At 38.8% G+C, this 16,883-nt stretch overlaps 1 protein-coding gene across 3 annotated transcripts in view; it reads right to left on the bottom strand.

Annotated features, from left to right (window-relative positions):
• The window catches only part of unc5ca (unc-5 netrin receptor Ca), a 211,469-nt gene that overhangs the window by 33,264 nt on the left and 161,322 nt on the right, over nt 1–16,883 (bottom strand). For 2 of the 3 annotated variants that reach the window (XM_067611380.1, XM_067611394.1), the window contains exons 8-9: nt 10,451–10,507; nt 1,790–1,981 (exon numbers count right to left, since the gene is read on the bottom strand). In XM_067611380.1, the coding sequence (XP_067467481.1) occupies nt 1,790–1,981; nt 10,451–10,507 (249 nt within the window). The remainder of the gene's footprint in view (nt 1–1,789; nt 1,982–10,450; nt 10,508–16,883) is intronic. The other variant, XM_067611387.1, reaches the window with a different exon arrangement.

Raw genomic sequence — 16,883 nt, 5'->3', positions numbered from 1 at the left:
AACTGAGCTGAAAAGAAACGAGTGCACATAAACTAGGGAAATAATATTATTACATAATATTAATGTCAGGTTTCGGTGCAAGTCTGTCATGTGCGAGACTATCACACTGCCGCTACCCTGCTAGTATAAGTTACATTTGTTTTTATTTGTTTCTTTCAGGAGGGGTGGGGGTCCCGTTGGTGGGGCGGGCCACGCCTCCAAGGCAATGGTAGGGGACACACTGGACTTTAACTATCCTGTTAAAGGAGTTGAAGTTTGTAGATCTGACAGGGGCTCTTCACACAAAATGCATGTTGCAGATTCAATCCGCTCCTAAAATGCAATTTCTTGTTCACTAAATGGAGACTATCAAGTAATGTTAAGTATTATGAGTAACACCAAGCCATCTAATGTTAAGTCATTAATTTAAATATGTGGGAGTGTATGAATGCATGTCTCTTAACAGGTTTTGCTACATTATTTTAGGGACTATTTTTCCATGTCTTTGACAAATAAATATTCTTACTGTATAGGAAAAGTTCATGGCATCTGTGGTCTAATGCCTGATTTATCCAAATTCCCTGTTCAATCCTGGCATTTCCAGTAAGCTATCAAATGCATGCACATTGGTGTACAAGTGTGTGACTGTGTGCTTCTTCTTGTCTTGTTCGTTTCACAAACGCAGAGCAGAGGAGAGTGAAAGATGGCTCCACTTTCACAGGAAGACAAACAAGGAGGGAGTGTCTGTTGCAGCAGGAGTCACTGTGACGGGAGACACAGCGAGGCAAAGAGAGACACAGAGACGAAGATGAAGACAGGAGGATGCTGATAAACAGGAAATGTGACTGACCTGAATGTGCAGATGGGGAGGGAGAGAAAGAAAGAGTGATAGAGAGAGAGAAAGAATGGCAGAGAGAGAGTGCTTGATGGAAGAGAGTGGTCTTTGGTTGAGACAGAGATTAATCTGAACCTGTAGACTGACAAATGGGGGCAGAGCAAAGAAACTAAATGATACTAGCGTCAAAGCCTGAAAGTGGACGGAGCAGGTACAGTAATTTCCATGAAGGAACAATCACATCTGTTTTCCCTGTCCACCTGCAAACCTATCTACATGTATTATCTACATGTTTTTTTTATTTATCTACATATACTTTATATATTTTTATACTCGACATCTTTGTAAATGAGGGCCAGCACTCAATGATTTTCTTTGAGTTTAAATAAAGGTAATATATATCTATCTGTCTGCCTATCACTTATCTATCCTTCTATCTACCTATTTACCAACTTATCTAACATTGCCAAAATTTAAGAGAAACATAAAATCTGTAGTCCTCTCCTTGAGACACAGTAGGAGGGAGAGAGACAAACAGACACTTTCTGTCAAGTTCCCTTGGCAGCAAGTATCCGACTATCCTGACTGTTCTTCAAAAACACTGTGAGTCCTTATCTGTCTCAGGGTTATTGTTTTAAGGCTGGCTGTGCTCTGACTTTCCTCTACATGTCCTCAATAGATCATCTAGGTAGCTAACTCAGGCTGAAGCACATAAACTCCTCCATGACAATGTGCAACAAAACACAATTTCAAAAGCAGGAGTTGAAAGCTTATAAGAAACTTATTACATACTGCACTTTATTTCACTGAAATTGAGTAACTTTCATGTAATTGCACTTTTTTGAATACACTCTTAAAATCTGAATTTCTGCTTTGACTACAGTAGAGTATTGTTTAGCAGTAATCCTACTTAAGTGGGGCATTGTAGCATCCTTTCCACTGTGGATCAAAAGTCATTTCTTAAACAGTCCTTACCTGATCTGGCTGTTTTGATATTAACAGACTGGAATCCTCCATTCAGTGCTGACGTATCGATGATGTCTGAGTCAAAATCACGGTGTGTCTTACGGTAGACAAAGAGCGCCACGATGACAGAGATGACCAGGCACATAATAACTGCGATGACAATGCCCACATACAGAGCCACGTCATCTGTGCTTGGAGCAGCTAGAGGGGACACAAAGAAGAAAAGAGGATCAATGTTTGGCAGACAAATGTTGTTTAGTATTCAAACTTTCACTTAAAAGAGAACTTAAGAGGACATGTATATGTCAGAAGAACAATGATTATTCTCATGGAACAGCAGGGCAGTAGCTGGGAAAGCAGCGTTCTTCATGTAGACAAGATGAATAGCACTGTGAGCTTCCAATTAACTTGGTATGACTCTCTGTCATTTTTAATTTGTGTTCAACAATTTCATTCTTAACTCAGACCACCTTTCAGACTTAAAGGACAATCTCTATAGGTTCCATTTCAAATGAAACTTTTAAATAGCCCTCCAGCTTGTGTAATATGATAATTTGTCTAGACAGAGGTAGAGAGAGAAACAGAGACACCTTTCATAAAAAAAGAACGGTACAAACTCTTAAAACTTAATAAGGCTGTTAATTATTTTACAAGGATCCCAACATCCTTTTTCAATCTGGCTGAGACTTTAATGGTGTTTCAGTGAGAACAACAGTGGAACTGAGATTCATGATCAGTCTTTTAAAGCACCAGAAGGGACTAAGAAAATGTTTAACTGATGGGGTGATGCAGCTTTTAAAAGGTATAAGCCACACTTACGGAAAAAGGAGAGAAGAAATGCGGAAAGGATGGGAGGCGACAAGTTAAGAGCACAGAGGAGGAAAGATGAGGAAGTAATAGGAGGGAAAGCCAATAAGTGAGGAGGAATATAGAAAAGAGGACATGCAAGCAGATGAGGAGCAAATAGAAAAGAATAGAGAGGAGAGGAGAGGATAGGAGAGAAGAAGAGAAGAGAAGAGAGGAGAGGAGAGGAGATAACAGCAAAGAAGAGGAAAACAGGTCAAAAGAAGCGAAATGCACTTGGACTTCAAAGCAGCAAAACAAACAAGCCTACATATTTAACATGAAAGCGCCTGTGAAACTTTTTTGAGTAGTCTCACACTTAAAGCACTCCTCATATAATCATGTCCTCTGTAGCTAGTAGGAGGGGATTTGTCTGCAGCTATTAAGAAGAAGACAGAAAAGTATAGGAATGTTCCTTTTAATCCGCCCTTAAAGTTGAGAGGCAGATAACAGGCTTTTAGCTACAAACAGCCTGAGTCATTTGCTAAAGGATTTTGCTGTTGTCGCATCAGAACAAGTTCAGAAAGCATGAACTTGATTATGCATGAAAGAATCCTTTGATGAGGCACACAAACATTCAAGCTAACATATGCTTATGCGCTGACAAGCATGATACAAACATACACACATTCACAGAGGAGAGGTCACTCGTGATGGTGTTAGTTGTTCATTTACCACATGAGGGAGCTGTGAACCACTTCTAGCATCTATGGGGAGCTGGACGCGTAAGGGTAAAAGCATGTCCCTCATAATTAAATCTGAGACTGTGATGAACAGAATATCTGGGCACTTTGTCAAAGGAACAGAAAAAAATTATACTTAGGCTTAGCGTCTTAATCACGGTACCACAGTGTTGTCCAACTCTTGTAACACAGATGTTTGTGAAATAACGACAAAGTCATACATTGCAAATATGTGCTCCATAGATGAAAAAAAAATACACATAAGGACAGTACTGTAGGTAAGTAAAAAAAAAGGACATGAGTATTAACATTTGATGTAGTGAAAGCACAGGTGTAGTCTTGGAGGGGTTTGGCTGTCCCAACTCATGTTTACTTTTAAAATTTTCTAATGTGAGTAAAATTAATTAATTTTTAGCTATTGTTATTTAACTGTGACTAAACTTCTATCCTATCCTAACTAAACTGTTGCATAAACTAGTCTCCTAGCCTGACCAGAGTTGTTTTATCTGTCTAAAGTTGACTGTTAAATGTTAAATGTGTTTGTGGTAGTAGAATGAAATGTCCAACAACCTCTGATATAGTATGTGTTTCAGAGTTTGTACTCTTTTCACAAAGATGCGTGACCATGTAGGGGTTTGTTGTAGCAACTCAAATCCTGTCAAATACCTGTTCATTACATCTAACTTAAACTTACCTAAGAGCAGCACCTTTAAATCTCAAAAGTGTATCCCATTTGGATTTTGTCATACGCAGTGACAGATTTCCATTTGACGACCAAACTACACTGCTTCATAAAGTTGCCCTGTTATCAAGGTCCTTGCACTTGCCAAGGGGGAACAAAATTGGATAATCCTCTTAAGTACCAACTCTGCGATCTTAATTATGATCATCATCACCATCATCTATTTAGGGAATCTTTATCTTGTTTCTACTTTAACTTGAAGGTCTGTAACTTTAGAACATGTACTTGGCAGCCACAAGAAAGATCACTTCTAAACTATTTTTTTTTCCTATCTAGCAAAGAGTCTTTGGAACACTTTGGGATAAGTTAACTAGGCTATGGCCTGCTGTGTTATCCCTGAGAGTGTGTGTAATGTGTGTTATACCAGTGGGCTTAAAAATCCTTTCTGCACCGTCTATCAGTTTGCATCCCAACTCTCCCAACTCTCTCAGATCTTCCTTTCCCTACATCTCACCCCTCTCTCTCTCCGACTCCCAGCGTCTCTGTCTCCATCTGTTTGATTTGTAGATGAATGAAATAGCATGTCCCATTAGAACATCTACCTGCGTGAGTAACCTACATAGAACTGATGGATACCAAATGTTTTCTTCTTTTTACTGTTCATTTCCAATTTTGTCTTTTGTGCGTCTTTGTTCTAAATTCCCATGTTGAATAATAACAAATTAAATACATTTCTTTACTAATGGTGTTTAAATGGTAGGAATAGCAATATTATACACGGTCATTTAGACAATGAAATGCAATTGTACAATTAACGCAATGCAAAGAGTAAAGAACAGCCACAATGCTGCAAATTTCACATTATCAAAACAGTCATATGGGGCCAAATTAGTGGTTTTTCTACTAAGAATCACACTGAAGTGATTGGATTCAAGGAAACGGATAGAATTCATTCAAAATAAAAAAATATATAAAAGGGAGATAAATAATATTATGGCTCACTGAATTCACAGAATCCATGATACTCCATGTGAAATTTCCATTATATTTATTGTCATTTTAAATAGACAGTTAAAAGTTCTTTGCTGCATGAGCATACAGTACAATATGACCGCTCATTTGAGCACAATCTTAAAATTGCTCTTCTCCAAATTTAAAAAATGCTTCATTCTCTCTTACTCCTTAATGGCAGTTTTTTTTTAATTTTATAAAAAGGGGGAAAAAATCACACTGATATACAGTATTGTAGCTTTTCTCCAGCACTGAAGTCCTTTCTGTGCTCTGTTTGTGTCTACTTCTTTGGTCATTGTGCTTCCACATGAAAACCAAAATGCTGCTTTGGTTGAAAACTGCCTATTCTATATTTCTCATATTCTCTTACTGTCTGAAAACATTGCATAATAGGCTTTCTTTTTCTGACAAGATGGAGGCTGAAAAAGGGACAGGGCGTGGGTGTGCACTTTTGACCAAACCCAGATGAATGAATAATGTGTTTGGACCTCTGTGTATCTAAGTGTGTCCCGAGGCTTTGCTCTGTGAATCTAGAATGACAAAATCGGCAGTGATAGAATGAGGAAGGAGCACAGTCTGAATAAGTACTGACAGGCACACACCTATGTTCATTTTTATGAGCACTCATGCGAGCACCGACACTCACAATGAATGCATGGACAGCCATGCACAAACACACATGCAAACACACACACATATTAACTTTATCCACAAGTCAACTATCTCCTGCGCTTTTCTTCCCTTGTACCTGACAAGCAGTTTCATGTCCGAAGCACTCACCCGCAAGCCCGGCTAAATTGGATTTAGATTAAAAATATGTGCCTTTCCGTGGACGCACCAGAAAGGAATTGAATAAACGATAAACCACCTGGGAAGAGAGAGACACATTCAAACATCCCATCTGTGATGTTCCAGCAAGTACTATCTGACAGCTCTCTATAGGAGGGAGAATGTTCTGTTCTAAAGGTCAGAACACACACACACACACACACACACACACACACACACACACTCACCACCACTATAACATATGTACACAAGTGTGTACACATGCACAAAAAAAAAAAACATGTCATGAAAGAACTTGTGGAGGATGCTGAGAATGATCGCACTAATCTATCAGGGTCCAATTCAGACACATTGCAGACAGCTGACATGGAGCCAGTAGCGTGTGTGTGTGTGTGTGGCTCTGCCTTTTGAAGAACATCCATAGGCAACTGTTTATCGTTGTTTCTACAGCATCTCAGGTGAGATACTGACAGTCTCTTTTCTTCACCTGCTATCTGTAAGTCAGTGTTCTGCTTTTCTTATCTGTGTATATGTGTTTCTATCTATATGCTTGTGTGTATAAACCTCAATCTCCAGGGAAGGAAAAATTAAATTCCTCAAGACTTTTTTTTGGATATATTTATGTTTCACCCATTAAAAAGCATATCTTAATCTTGATATGTAATTAAAGTTTGTAAAGTTATGTAATGGATTTTTTTGTGGTGCATATTTCACCTTTGACAATAACCCATGGTGGTTAAAAGGGTCCTGGTATTTGATATGATGGGATGTGGGGATTAAGCAGGTTTGAGGAGGGGATGAAAATTCTGCAAATTTTTGACAAAGCACCATCTTTTCTTCTTTTCATGGCAAGAATTCATCAGTCATAGTCATAGTTTTTGTAACTGTGTTTGTGTTGTGCATGTGCATGCGTGTGAGTGTGTGTGAAAGAGAGAGTCTGCGGACTGACTGATGTCATTGTATGTCCATAATAATGAGCATCGTAATTGGCACAACTTTATTTATTTGAATAAATCTGGGACTTTGGCCACATACAGTTGGTAACCGTATATGTGTGCCAATATGTGTGACTGTGTTTGTGTGTTTACATGAGCATAAACCTTTGGGACTAAGGAAATTGCACAAATCATACACACACTCTCCATCACACATGCAGTTGATTACACACATGGGTTAGCAGAACAGAAGCCCCGGCTCACCCTCAGTCAGCATGGATCGCTGTCTATCGATTGGCTGAGCTTTTTGTCATTCTCAGAGTCTGTCCAATCTGCCACGGAGAGGATTTAAAGAAGGGGGAAACAAGGATAATTCAGCTTAGCTCCTCTCTATCTTCTCTGTGATCTGCATCCAAAGCAGAGCTGTGGACAAACACTACTTGAAACTCGTTCAACTGCCTTTTTGATCTTGCTTGGCACAAACATGCAAACACCACCCATACTGCACTCCTGGCAGACACATCCGCTCTAAGTAACTGGCAGGGATGAACGGAAGAGAGAGAGTAAAAGAGGGAAAGCAAGCAGTAATTTGTATTTATGTCTATACTCGTTTTCTATAGCAGGGATGGGAAAAACTTGACAGTTGTTGATGCCAAGAAATAAAATATAGAATCGCATTGGGGTCACTAAAGCCAGAGGGTGTATTCATTTGACAGCAAACAACTCTATATTTGAAGTCCTTATATCTAAGTCCATACACCGTATAACAACCCAGTAATACAGTGCAATTGTAGCCATTCAATGAATGCAAGCCTTTCAATGCAATTTGTTTTATCCAGTTGAAAGGGACATTATGACCTATTTCAGTGTCTGCTTGCCACAAATATGATTCACAAAATACTGCTAGAAGCCGACTCCTTCCACAAAAATCTTTGGCTCAGCCATCCATCTCATCCCCTCAAGCTAAGCTGGTCTGTAACTGACACAAACAGCTATGTCATATTTTCAATAAAGAGACACATAAGTCAACAAATTAGGGTAAAAATGCAACAGGAAAAAACTGAGGCAAAAGGTAATTATTATAATAATGGTATGGCATTTTCTTTTTTGGCTGAAGGGTTTTCAGACTTCAACCTTCACATCAGAAATATATTTACATATCTGCTCAACAAACACCATCCTCACTTATAGAAGGAGCTTATAGTGACTACAATGTGACCACAATGACTGACATTGACTTTGATGTGACATCTACTGTGGGTGTAAATAACCCACAGACCTTGTTTTCTAAATGGTCTAAATGGATGAGAAGACCACAATTAGGTCCCACTCTTTTACAATCAATAGCAAAATAACCATTAAGTCACTTGTATTGATTAAATACTTATCAACATGGTTGTCCAAAAAAGCAGTAAACATCTTCCACATTACTCTTTTAACAGACAGCTGTGAATGCATAAAAATCAGATTCTGCTCACACAGCTTCTGGTTGTGAAACTGGATATGGAGGAGGTCAGCCTGGCATTTGTAATCTGATTTAAGGCCCTGATATACTCCAAAACGGACATGGACATGGAAAGCTGGCACACATTCTGCATAGACGGACGTGTTCACATGTGCGCAGTTGGCATATATGGTTTGGGCTTCAGGCAGGCGGTCCGCGCAGACCCTCGTGGATACATGACAATGACAAAAATTAGGTCACACTGTGGCTACATGGATGGGGAAAGTATAATTTGAGCTTATTTTAGATGTACAATAATTCAGCCACAATAAGAATATATCCAATGTAAATGATCAACAAGAAGAATGTCAAGTGTCAATATAAGTAAATTTGCTCTCTGATTATTTATATTAGACCATCAAAAAATGATATGACATTTATAACTGTAGTCATTCTCTAAAAAAACAGAACCGAATTGGTGATTAGTGAGTCTCAAAGCCACTCATGCAACCTCCCAATGCTCATGTTACTGATTGTATTTTTGAATATTAACAACACAGTGACAATTTGTTAAATGAGTTATGACTGTTTCTATCTTCTGTCTAGCTCTCTCTGTATCTGTCTGTGGGACTCACAAAACACACCGGGATGATGAAATTGCTTCAGCAGCCCCTAAACGAGAGTCATTAGAACACATCACAGACACTCATAGATTGCTTTGAAGATAAAACGAGAGCTCCTGCAAAGAGAGAAGCAAAAAGCGCGGTAATAATAAATGGCAGAGGTCCCTTTCCTCTTGAACCTCTCAATTTTTGTCTTCCTCAGTTTGTATTAAATCTCTCTCTCTCTCATTAGGTCATTTTGAGGAACAACAGTACAAAGTGAGAATGATGGTAAGAAAAGGAAGGTGGGAAGGAGTGAAAGACAGGGAGAAGGGGCGGTAAGAGAGCAAGAAGGAATTGTGAATTTATTCTTTACACCCTATTATCATTTCTCACCCTTTTTATTACTCATTAAGTAGCTTTGATACATTTCAAGTATGAAACATTTCCCTTACCAGGTGATCTTGTGCCTTCCTGTAAATTATTTTTCATTTGAACAAATGATGCATTAGTGATGGGCCAATTTGACCAATAAATCATTCATTTTGGGCAACTCCTCAAAGATAATGGGTTAAATCAGTACAGCTGAATCAAAATTTTGTCCAGCCTTTCATTGTCCGTGGTTAGACTGCACTCCATTGAGCTCCAAGTGAGCCAATACGCTTGTAAACACAAAGCAAGTGTTCCAAACTAAGGCAACCCGCCTACTTTGGCAATGATTCAAAGCTGTCTGGCTACTCTCCAAAATTACCACAGCTGGAACAAACTCACAAACTGTGAATCAAGTGAACTGGTGCTGAATCGATTCACTGCTATTGGACAGGAAGAGAGAAAGAATCAAGTTAATTAAAGGAATCTGTCACCAGTATGGTCCATGCATTTTCAATACACAACTCTGGGATGTTGCACTACATTCTAAATGATGGGAGACTGATTATATTTTAGCAGACCTCCTATGGATGATATACAGTATATGACAATATAGAAAAGATACATAAACAATAATAATAAAATGGGACTTAATGTATAACAGGAAGTTTCCTACCATTCTAGCTACAGTATAACTTTTTACAGTTCTTTTTGTGTGGTATCATATGTTACAAATGGATACTGGTAGAGATGTATTTATGTTTCCAAAGTTTAAATAAAAGGAAAATGTAGTAAAATGCCATAGAAAGTCAACTGTACATAATGTCACTACAGTTGGATGGTGCTCGCTCACAGTTTGAAGCTACTCAGGAAAACACAGAACTGCGGTCTCTGCTATTACTGTCTGATACCAAGAAGACAGTGAAGGGATTGTGTAACTCAATGGAACATCCATCTTGATTAATTTAAAATACAGGCTTTTCAAATTCTTACTTCCATCATACAAGCAAAGATGTAAATGATTAATCTACCATGACTTCCGTAGTCTGAGAGCAGAAGAATTCACTTTTAGAGCCAGCAACTGTTTGACTTGACTTGTTTCATTGGCATAACAAAAAGATAGCACATCAAGGAAACTGATCATAAGACAATAGAAAAACATTCATCAAGCCATCAAGGAACTCATAGTGACATGTAACGACAAAGCACACAACATGAGCCAAAGGTCAACGCTCAATCAAAGAAAGAAACACTAAAAATGAGTGAGACAAAAGGAAAATGGATGATGATAAAACATAAAACATCAACTTACATGTGAATCCCACATCACTCTTTTCTTTGGACTCAGTGGACTTCTGAAACAATGAACCTTGGGACAAGAAAAGAGGGAGGTGGTGCAATGGATGGAGAAAGGGAGAGGAACACAACAAAAAATCAAACAAATGAGGCAAATAAAATGGGGCAAACATGACAAGACACAGACACACAAAAACAATCCCTTGACATGTTTCTTTCTTTCCGTCTTGTTTATCTGTTTAGTTGTCAAATCAATATCAAATGAGGTCTGAAGGGACACAAAAGAAGAATAAGAAAAAAACATAATTTGAGAAACCCTAATGTTTGTCGGACAGTTAGTGCTGTGTCATGCTGAGTGGTCTACTTAGTTAGGGCAGACAGAAGGTCTATGACACAGATGAACTACTGATGTACTGCTGTATAAACGGAAATGCTGGTGTATAATTGATAAGGGCAAAACAGCAACATGGTGGGCTTAAAAGCTTTCTGCTAGACCAGCTGACCGTACTGACGCACTGATTCCGCACCAAAGGGCAAGAAACACTGACAAGGTTAAGTGGGGTGATGCGCAAATATAAACCTACGGTAACACTTGTGCACAAATGATAACCATAATGTAGTGTTCCTTTCAACTATGAACATGCACTGGGCTACCTTGCTCACAGGAATTTGGTTAGAATTAGCATTAGTTTATCAGATTTGTTATTCTTGTGTTAAATGACTTGACAAAATGCATTTTTTTACATGACTGCATCTAACAAATGTCAAGCTGATTAATGTCTGAATCAGTGATGTTAGTAAAAGCAACATACCATGACAGAGACATGTCATGCTCTAATTAAATCCCAATTGTTCAAACACATATGAAAACATGATGGCAATAAAATGAAGCATGATTGATTTAGTTAGGGCGCGTGCTCCTGCGGCATCCGGCAGTGGGTTTTTTCAGTGTCCCATGTTTTATGTTTTTAGTGAGTTTGTGCGTGTTTTTCATGAACAAGAGCTTTTAGACATTTTACTATTGATCTGCTGTGACTGAGCTTTTAATTATCGCTGCCTTGTGGACTTTGATCAGCTTAACTCTCATCTGCATTGGGGTCACACATCATTCTCCAAGGATACAGTATACTAGAGACTTCCTGCTGCAATTGAATACACAGAATCGAATCACTGAGCTAACGATAGATCTTCAGTTTCCCGACTATATTTGAAGGTACTACAACAAAACTCTGATTTGTGATCATTTGAGTGGGGTTACGCAAAGGAAGGGGTGAAAAGAGTAGACGTCAGACTGCAACTAAGGAAACAGCAGCTCACCCGTATTCCCCTGCCCTCCCTGGTAATAGGAAAGTCCTGTCCTTGCAGAAAAAACTTGATGAGCTACAGGGAAATATTCGTTTTCTCTGGAACTACAGAAACAGTTGCGTCATGGCATTCATGGAGTCTTGGCTCACTGACTCGGATAGCCATCTGTTCAGAGTGGGATTTGGTACTTCATTTCGCCTTGATTGGAAAGCAGAGTGACAGGTAAATCTCATGGAGGGGGCGTATGCCTCTATGTCAATAAGTGCTACTGTAGCTCTGTGACTGTCAGAGAAAGACTCTGCTCACCTGATGTTGAACTTCTATCAGTGTCACTCCGTCCAATTCTATTTACCCTGTGAATTCCCAAAAATATTCATAACAACTGTGTATGTTCATCCAAAGGCAAATCCTGCCACTGCCATGAATACTGTATTTGATGTAGCACAAAAACTACAGTCCATTTTACCCGAAGCACCGAACCTCATATTTTGAGATTTTAATCATGTGTCCCTAAAAACGTCTTTGAGGGCTAAAAGTACACAGTTAAAATAGAGAGTAAACTGGCTGAGAGGAACCTTGCCTCAGCTTGGTCTGGCATGAAAACAATCGCAGGCATACAGCAAAGCAAGAACAGAACCAACATTAATATGGATGGCTTCAGGTCAGATAGCGAATTTGCCAATGCTCTTAATAAATTCTACCTGAGATTCGATCAGTTTGACTTTGAAGTCGAAGGACGAGGATGTAAACCTAAAGACAATCAGCACTTCATCCTGGAGCAGAGAGAAGTTGAAAAGTTCTTCTTTTCTCTGAAGATAAACAAGAGCCCTGGCCCTGACAATATCAGTGGCGAGTTACTGAGGTCTTGTGCAAGGCAATTAAGTTCTATCTTTTATGATATTTTCAACATGTCTCTGAACCCACAACGTGTACCTAACCTGTGGAAGTGGGCTCTGATCACCCCTGTACCTTAAGGCAGCAGCCCTAATGACTTCAGATCGGTCGCCCTCACTTCTCTTGTAATGAAAACCTTTGAAAAGCTTGTGAAGACAGAGTGTGCAAGGGAAACCGAGCATGCTCTTGACCCTATGCAATTTGCCAATAGGGCACACTGAAAAGTTGAGGATGCTACAATCACCCTACTTAACCTTTTGTTTAAACACCTAGAGGGGAATAAGACCCATGCTAGATTGCTATTTATTGATTTTTCTTCAGCCTTTAATACTATCCAACCCCACATTTTAGCCATGAGGCTGATAGAGCATTTTGAGTTGAGTCACAATCTGGTGGTTTGGATAATGGATTTTTTGACAAACAGAACACAAAGGGTGAAAGTGAACGACATTTTATCAGATTCATTATGTTTATCTATTGACTCACCCAAGGGCTGTGTTCTTTCACCTTTACTTTATATTATGTACTAAAACATGCGCCAAAGCAAGCATGAGAACAGGACCTTATTGAAATTTGCAGATGATTCAGTCACTGTGAGTCTGCTACACGACAATAAGTCCAGACAGTCATTGATGAGTCTGTCACCCGGTGTGACGAATCTTTCTTGGAGCTAAACATATCCAAGACAAAGGATATGATCATAGATTTCAGAACTCGTGCTTCTATCTATGAGACTACAATCATTAAAGGCCAGGCTGTGGACTGTGTAGAAAGCTACAAGTATCTTGGTACAGTCATAGACTAAATTGACCTTTGAGAGGAACTGTGAAGCAGTGTATAAAAAAGGACATCAGCGTTTGTTTTGTCTTCACATTGATAAAACCATGACGACCCTGTTTTATCAGGCTTTTACTGAATCAATCTTGTCTTTTCCCCTTGTGTCATGGTCTGGTAACCTGTCTCTGAAAAACAAAAAAATTCTCCAAACCAAACTGTCAAGTGGGCTTGTAAACTTATAGGTGAGTCTCAACTCAATCTATCAGTTCTTTACTCCTCACAGCTCCAGCGTAAGGTGAGCTCTATTCTTCAGGACTGTTCCCATCCCTTACATAGCAAATTCCAGCTCCTTCCTTCCGGCTGTCGATTTGTGGCCTCTAGGTGGAGAACAAAATGATACAGCAATGCTTTTGTACCTGTTGCCATTGCACTACTAAACAAAGCTAGCATGAGATGATGCACTTCACCCACGCATGGCACTCGAAGCTTTAGAGTGAGTGGGTGAGTGTGTGTGTGTGTGTGTGTGTGTGTGTGTGTGTGTGTGTGTGTAGAAGCACTTTTTCATGACCTCCTTAGGAGTTCTTGTACTCTGTTATTATTTTTGATACTATGATGATACTTGTTTTAATGTTTTTTGTTTTGATGTCTTTTGAATCTGTATCGCTGTGATGTCTCTAGAATGCTGAGTCTCCCGTCTGCACAATAAATTTACCCCCGGTGTACTAATACAGAAACCTTGATACTTTGATAGTCTACATCCTACAGTGTGTTCTTCCTATAACTATTAAGGTTATAGGAGGATGGCACTGTAGATGAGAACAAACATTTAAGAGCAGAAAGCTGCCAACATAAAGCGCAGGAAATAAAAAGACAAAGTGAGGTGAGTTTAATTCACAATGACAAGACACAAAAAGGGAAGAATAGAGCTCTCAGTGGGGAGATGGCTTGTTTGATGCTCTGCATTACCTGCTGATACTGCTGATCGTTTTGTATAATACAGTACAAACATGATTCAATGTTCAATCCAAGCACTAAAAAGTTACATAACAGCCAGTATCTCTAGCGATTACTGCGGTTTTAGAGACCACACAGGAGATTTATTTGCTCTAGATGTACTGTAGCACGCACAGTCACACACACACTCACACACTGAGTAGGTAGTGAGTGAAATGTCATGCTCTCAAGGATGACACAGTGGAGCTCTGAGTGAATCTGTTCCAAGAATTGTGATCGATGTGTCAGAAAAATGTCACCAGGTCAAAAGATATAAAACAACACAAACAATTCTAAAAAGAATAAAAAACAAAAACTGAAAGACCTACAACTTCTGTCACAAACAGACACACATACACATATAGTCGCGCACTGATATAACTCACAGATAAACACATAAACACAAAAAGAGAGGAGGCACTCCACGCGGGGCAAGAGTGAGGTCAAATGGATTTCTACCTCTCAGGATTTAACAGGACAACTTCAGAAAAAAGAGGCAGAGAGAGACCATGGAAGAGATGAATAGAGAGGGGGGAGGTGTTGGTGGAGAGAGAACGAGAAAGAGAAAACGAGGGAGAGTAGAGTGAAGTGCTTTTTGAGCACAAAGTCAATTACAGAGCACTATCTAAAACATTAACTTCCCCTTCACATTGACAGCGTTTTATCTGTTCATTCATAACCCTGAAGCCCAAAAAGGTACTAACCAGTGCCATGTTTTTTTGTTGTTGTTTTTTTTTTTTTTTGGTGAAGATCTGGTGTTAAAATGGTGAGTGACATATGTAACTTAAACAATTTAGAAACTAAAATTGTAGTTCATTTCTGCAGTTGTGTCAACAGCACTTAATTTGAACAAAAATCTGTTCTCTACACTAAATGAGGGGGGGGAAAGCGCTTCACTGATGCCAAATAACTTCAAAATGTTAATGTAACATTCCACTTGGCTACCAATAACAATACAACTTTAACCTTTAAAAGATCAATTATTCATGAACCAAATGTAAGAATGGAACAGGAATCACTACAAGCCTTTCAAATATACTGTACCGATAAAATGCTGTGTATGCAGAAACCCTCTCTAACAATCACACACATACACACACAGACACAGTTCATGGGTTCCTGTTAATGCTACAGGAAACAGTTGAAACATTAGTGCTGACATAAAACCACGTCAGTGGAGTCATTTTAAAGACAGAAAATCAATCAGGGGAAATGAGCCTAAATCTATACCTCTCTAGGTTTTATCCCAGATTCTGTGGCCATACCTCACTGGCCTCAGGGAATCCTGTTGATGGATCAGAGGCACAGTATATAATACACTGGGTTAGGACTCTGCATATACAGAACGTTATGTCAATAATGTGTCTACAGGCAAAGCTTTTTGGGGTATTACATAATATTATTCCATTGCCGATGACATAGACCATCTATTAAATCATCACCATCCCCTCCCCTCTGGCAAGTCTCTCACACAGACAAGGGCTCACTTGGCTGAAGGCTTTGTGCTCACTGATACAGTATATTTCTCCAGAACAGAAGTCTTCACTGCTCCACACCATGTGTGTGTGACTATTCATTAGTTTAGCCTCATTTAGCTTTATATAGTTTTTCAAGAGTGCCTAGCCCATGATAAGCAGCAATTACACAGCTTTACGGACAAACAAAACTATATCATTAAATATATCTACACAATAAAATCAAAAGATCAGATATCATAGAACTGTAAAAGTAGTTGTAAAATCTCCAATATGAATTTATGAATTTATGAATCCTATAAAAGCTTAAACTCAACAACTGAAGCTAAAACCCTAAAAACGATGGGTTCATGTTGAATTCAGGCTGAAAATCTTAAATAAACCAATGTGTATATTTTGAAATGTTCTTGCAGAAGAGTCCATGCATCAGGAGAAACACACAGCATATAAAAATTATTTTTATTGGATTCTGGCCAAGCATAGGCATAAATCCTGAGATCAAAGGTGTAGAACTATCCACATACTTTTGATAAATGTCTTTGCCAGTTTGGTCAAAACTCTCCAAAAAAAGTAAGTTTTTAATCTCAAGAGACCATAAAAAAATAACGTAATAAAAAAAAAAGGCAGAAGAATGGCCGTTATAAAGCATTTTAAGCAGTAGAAAGATTTTTTCCCCCTTATTTGTTTAGAACAACGTGCAGTCATTTTTCTAATGAGTGTGCCCCATACAGGTTGTGTTGTGCTTCCATGCATTATCACCAGTATTTGTTTTGTTTTGTATCATGAGGTCAAGCAAATTCGACTTAAACTATAAGAATAAGGAGTAGATTATCTCGGAAAGAATTCTTGCCATTGAGGAAAAATCTCTCTATGGCTGTCATGTTGTGTGAGTAGAAAGACAAATGAGGATTGATGGAATAATTACAATCACAAATGTATATATGCACTTGCAAAAAGTACCATTTTCAACGTTCATCTTTTCTCTCTTCTCCCTCTCTACACTCT

This window comes from Thunnus thynnus, chromosome 2 (assembly GCF_963924715.1).
Source record: "Thunnus thynnus chromosome 2, fThuThy2.1, whole genome shotgun sequence".
Taxonomy (NCBI): Eukaryota; Metazoa; Chordata; class Actinopteri; order Scombriformes; family Scombridae; genus Thunnus; species Thunnus thynnus.
The sequence above is the reverse complement of the archived record's forward strand: the minus strand, read 5'-3'. Positions and strand labels throughout refer to the sequence as shown.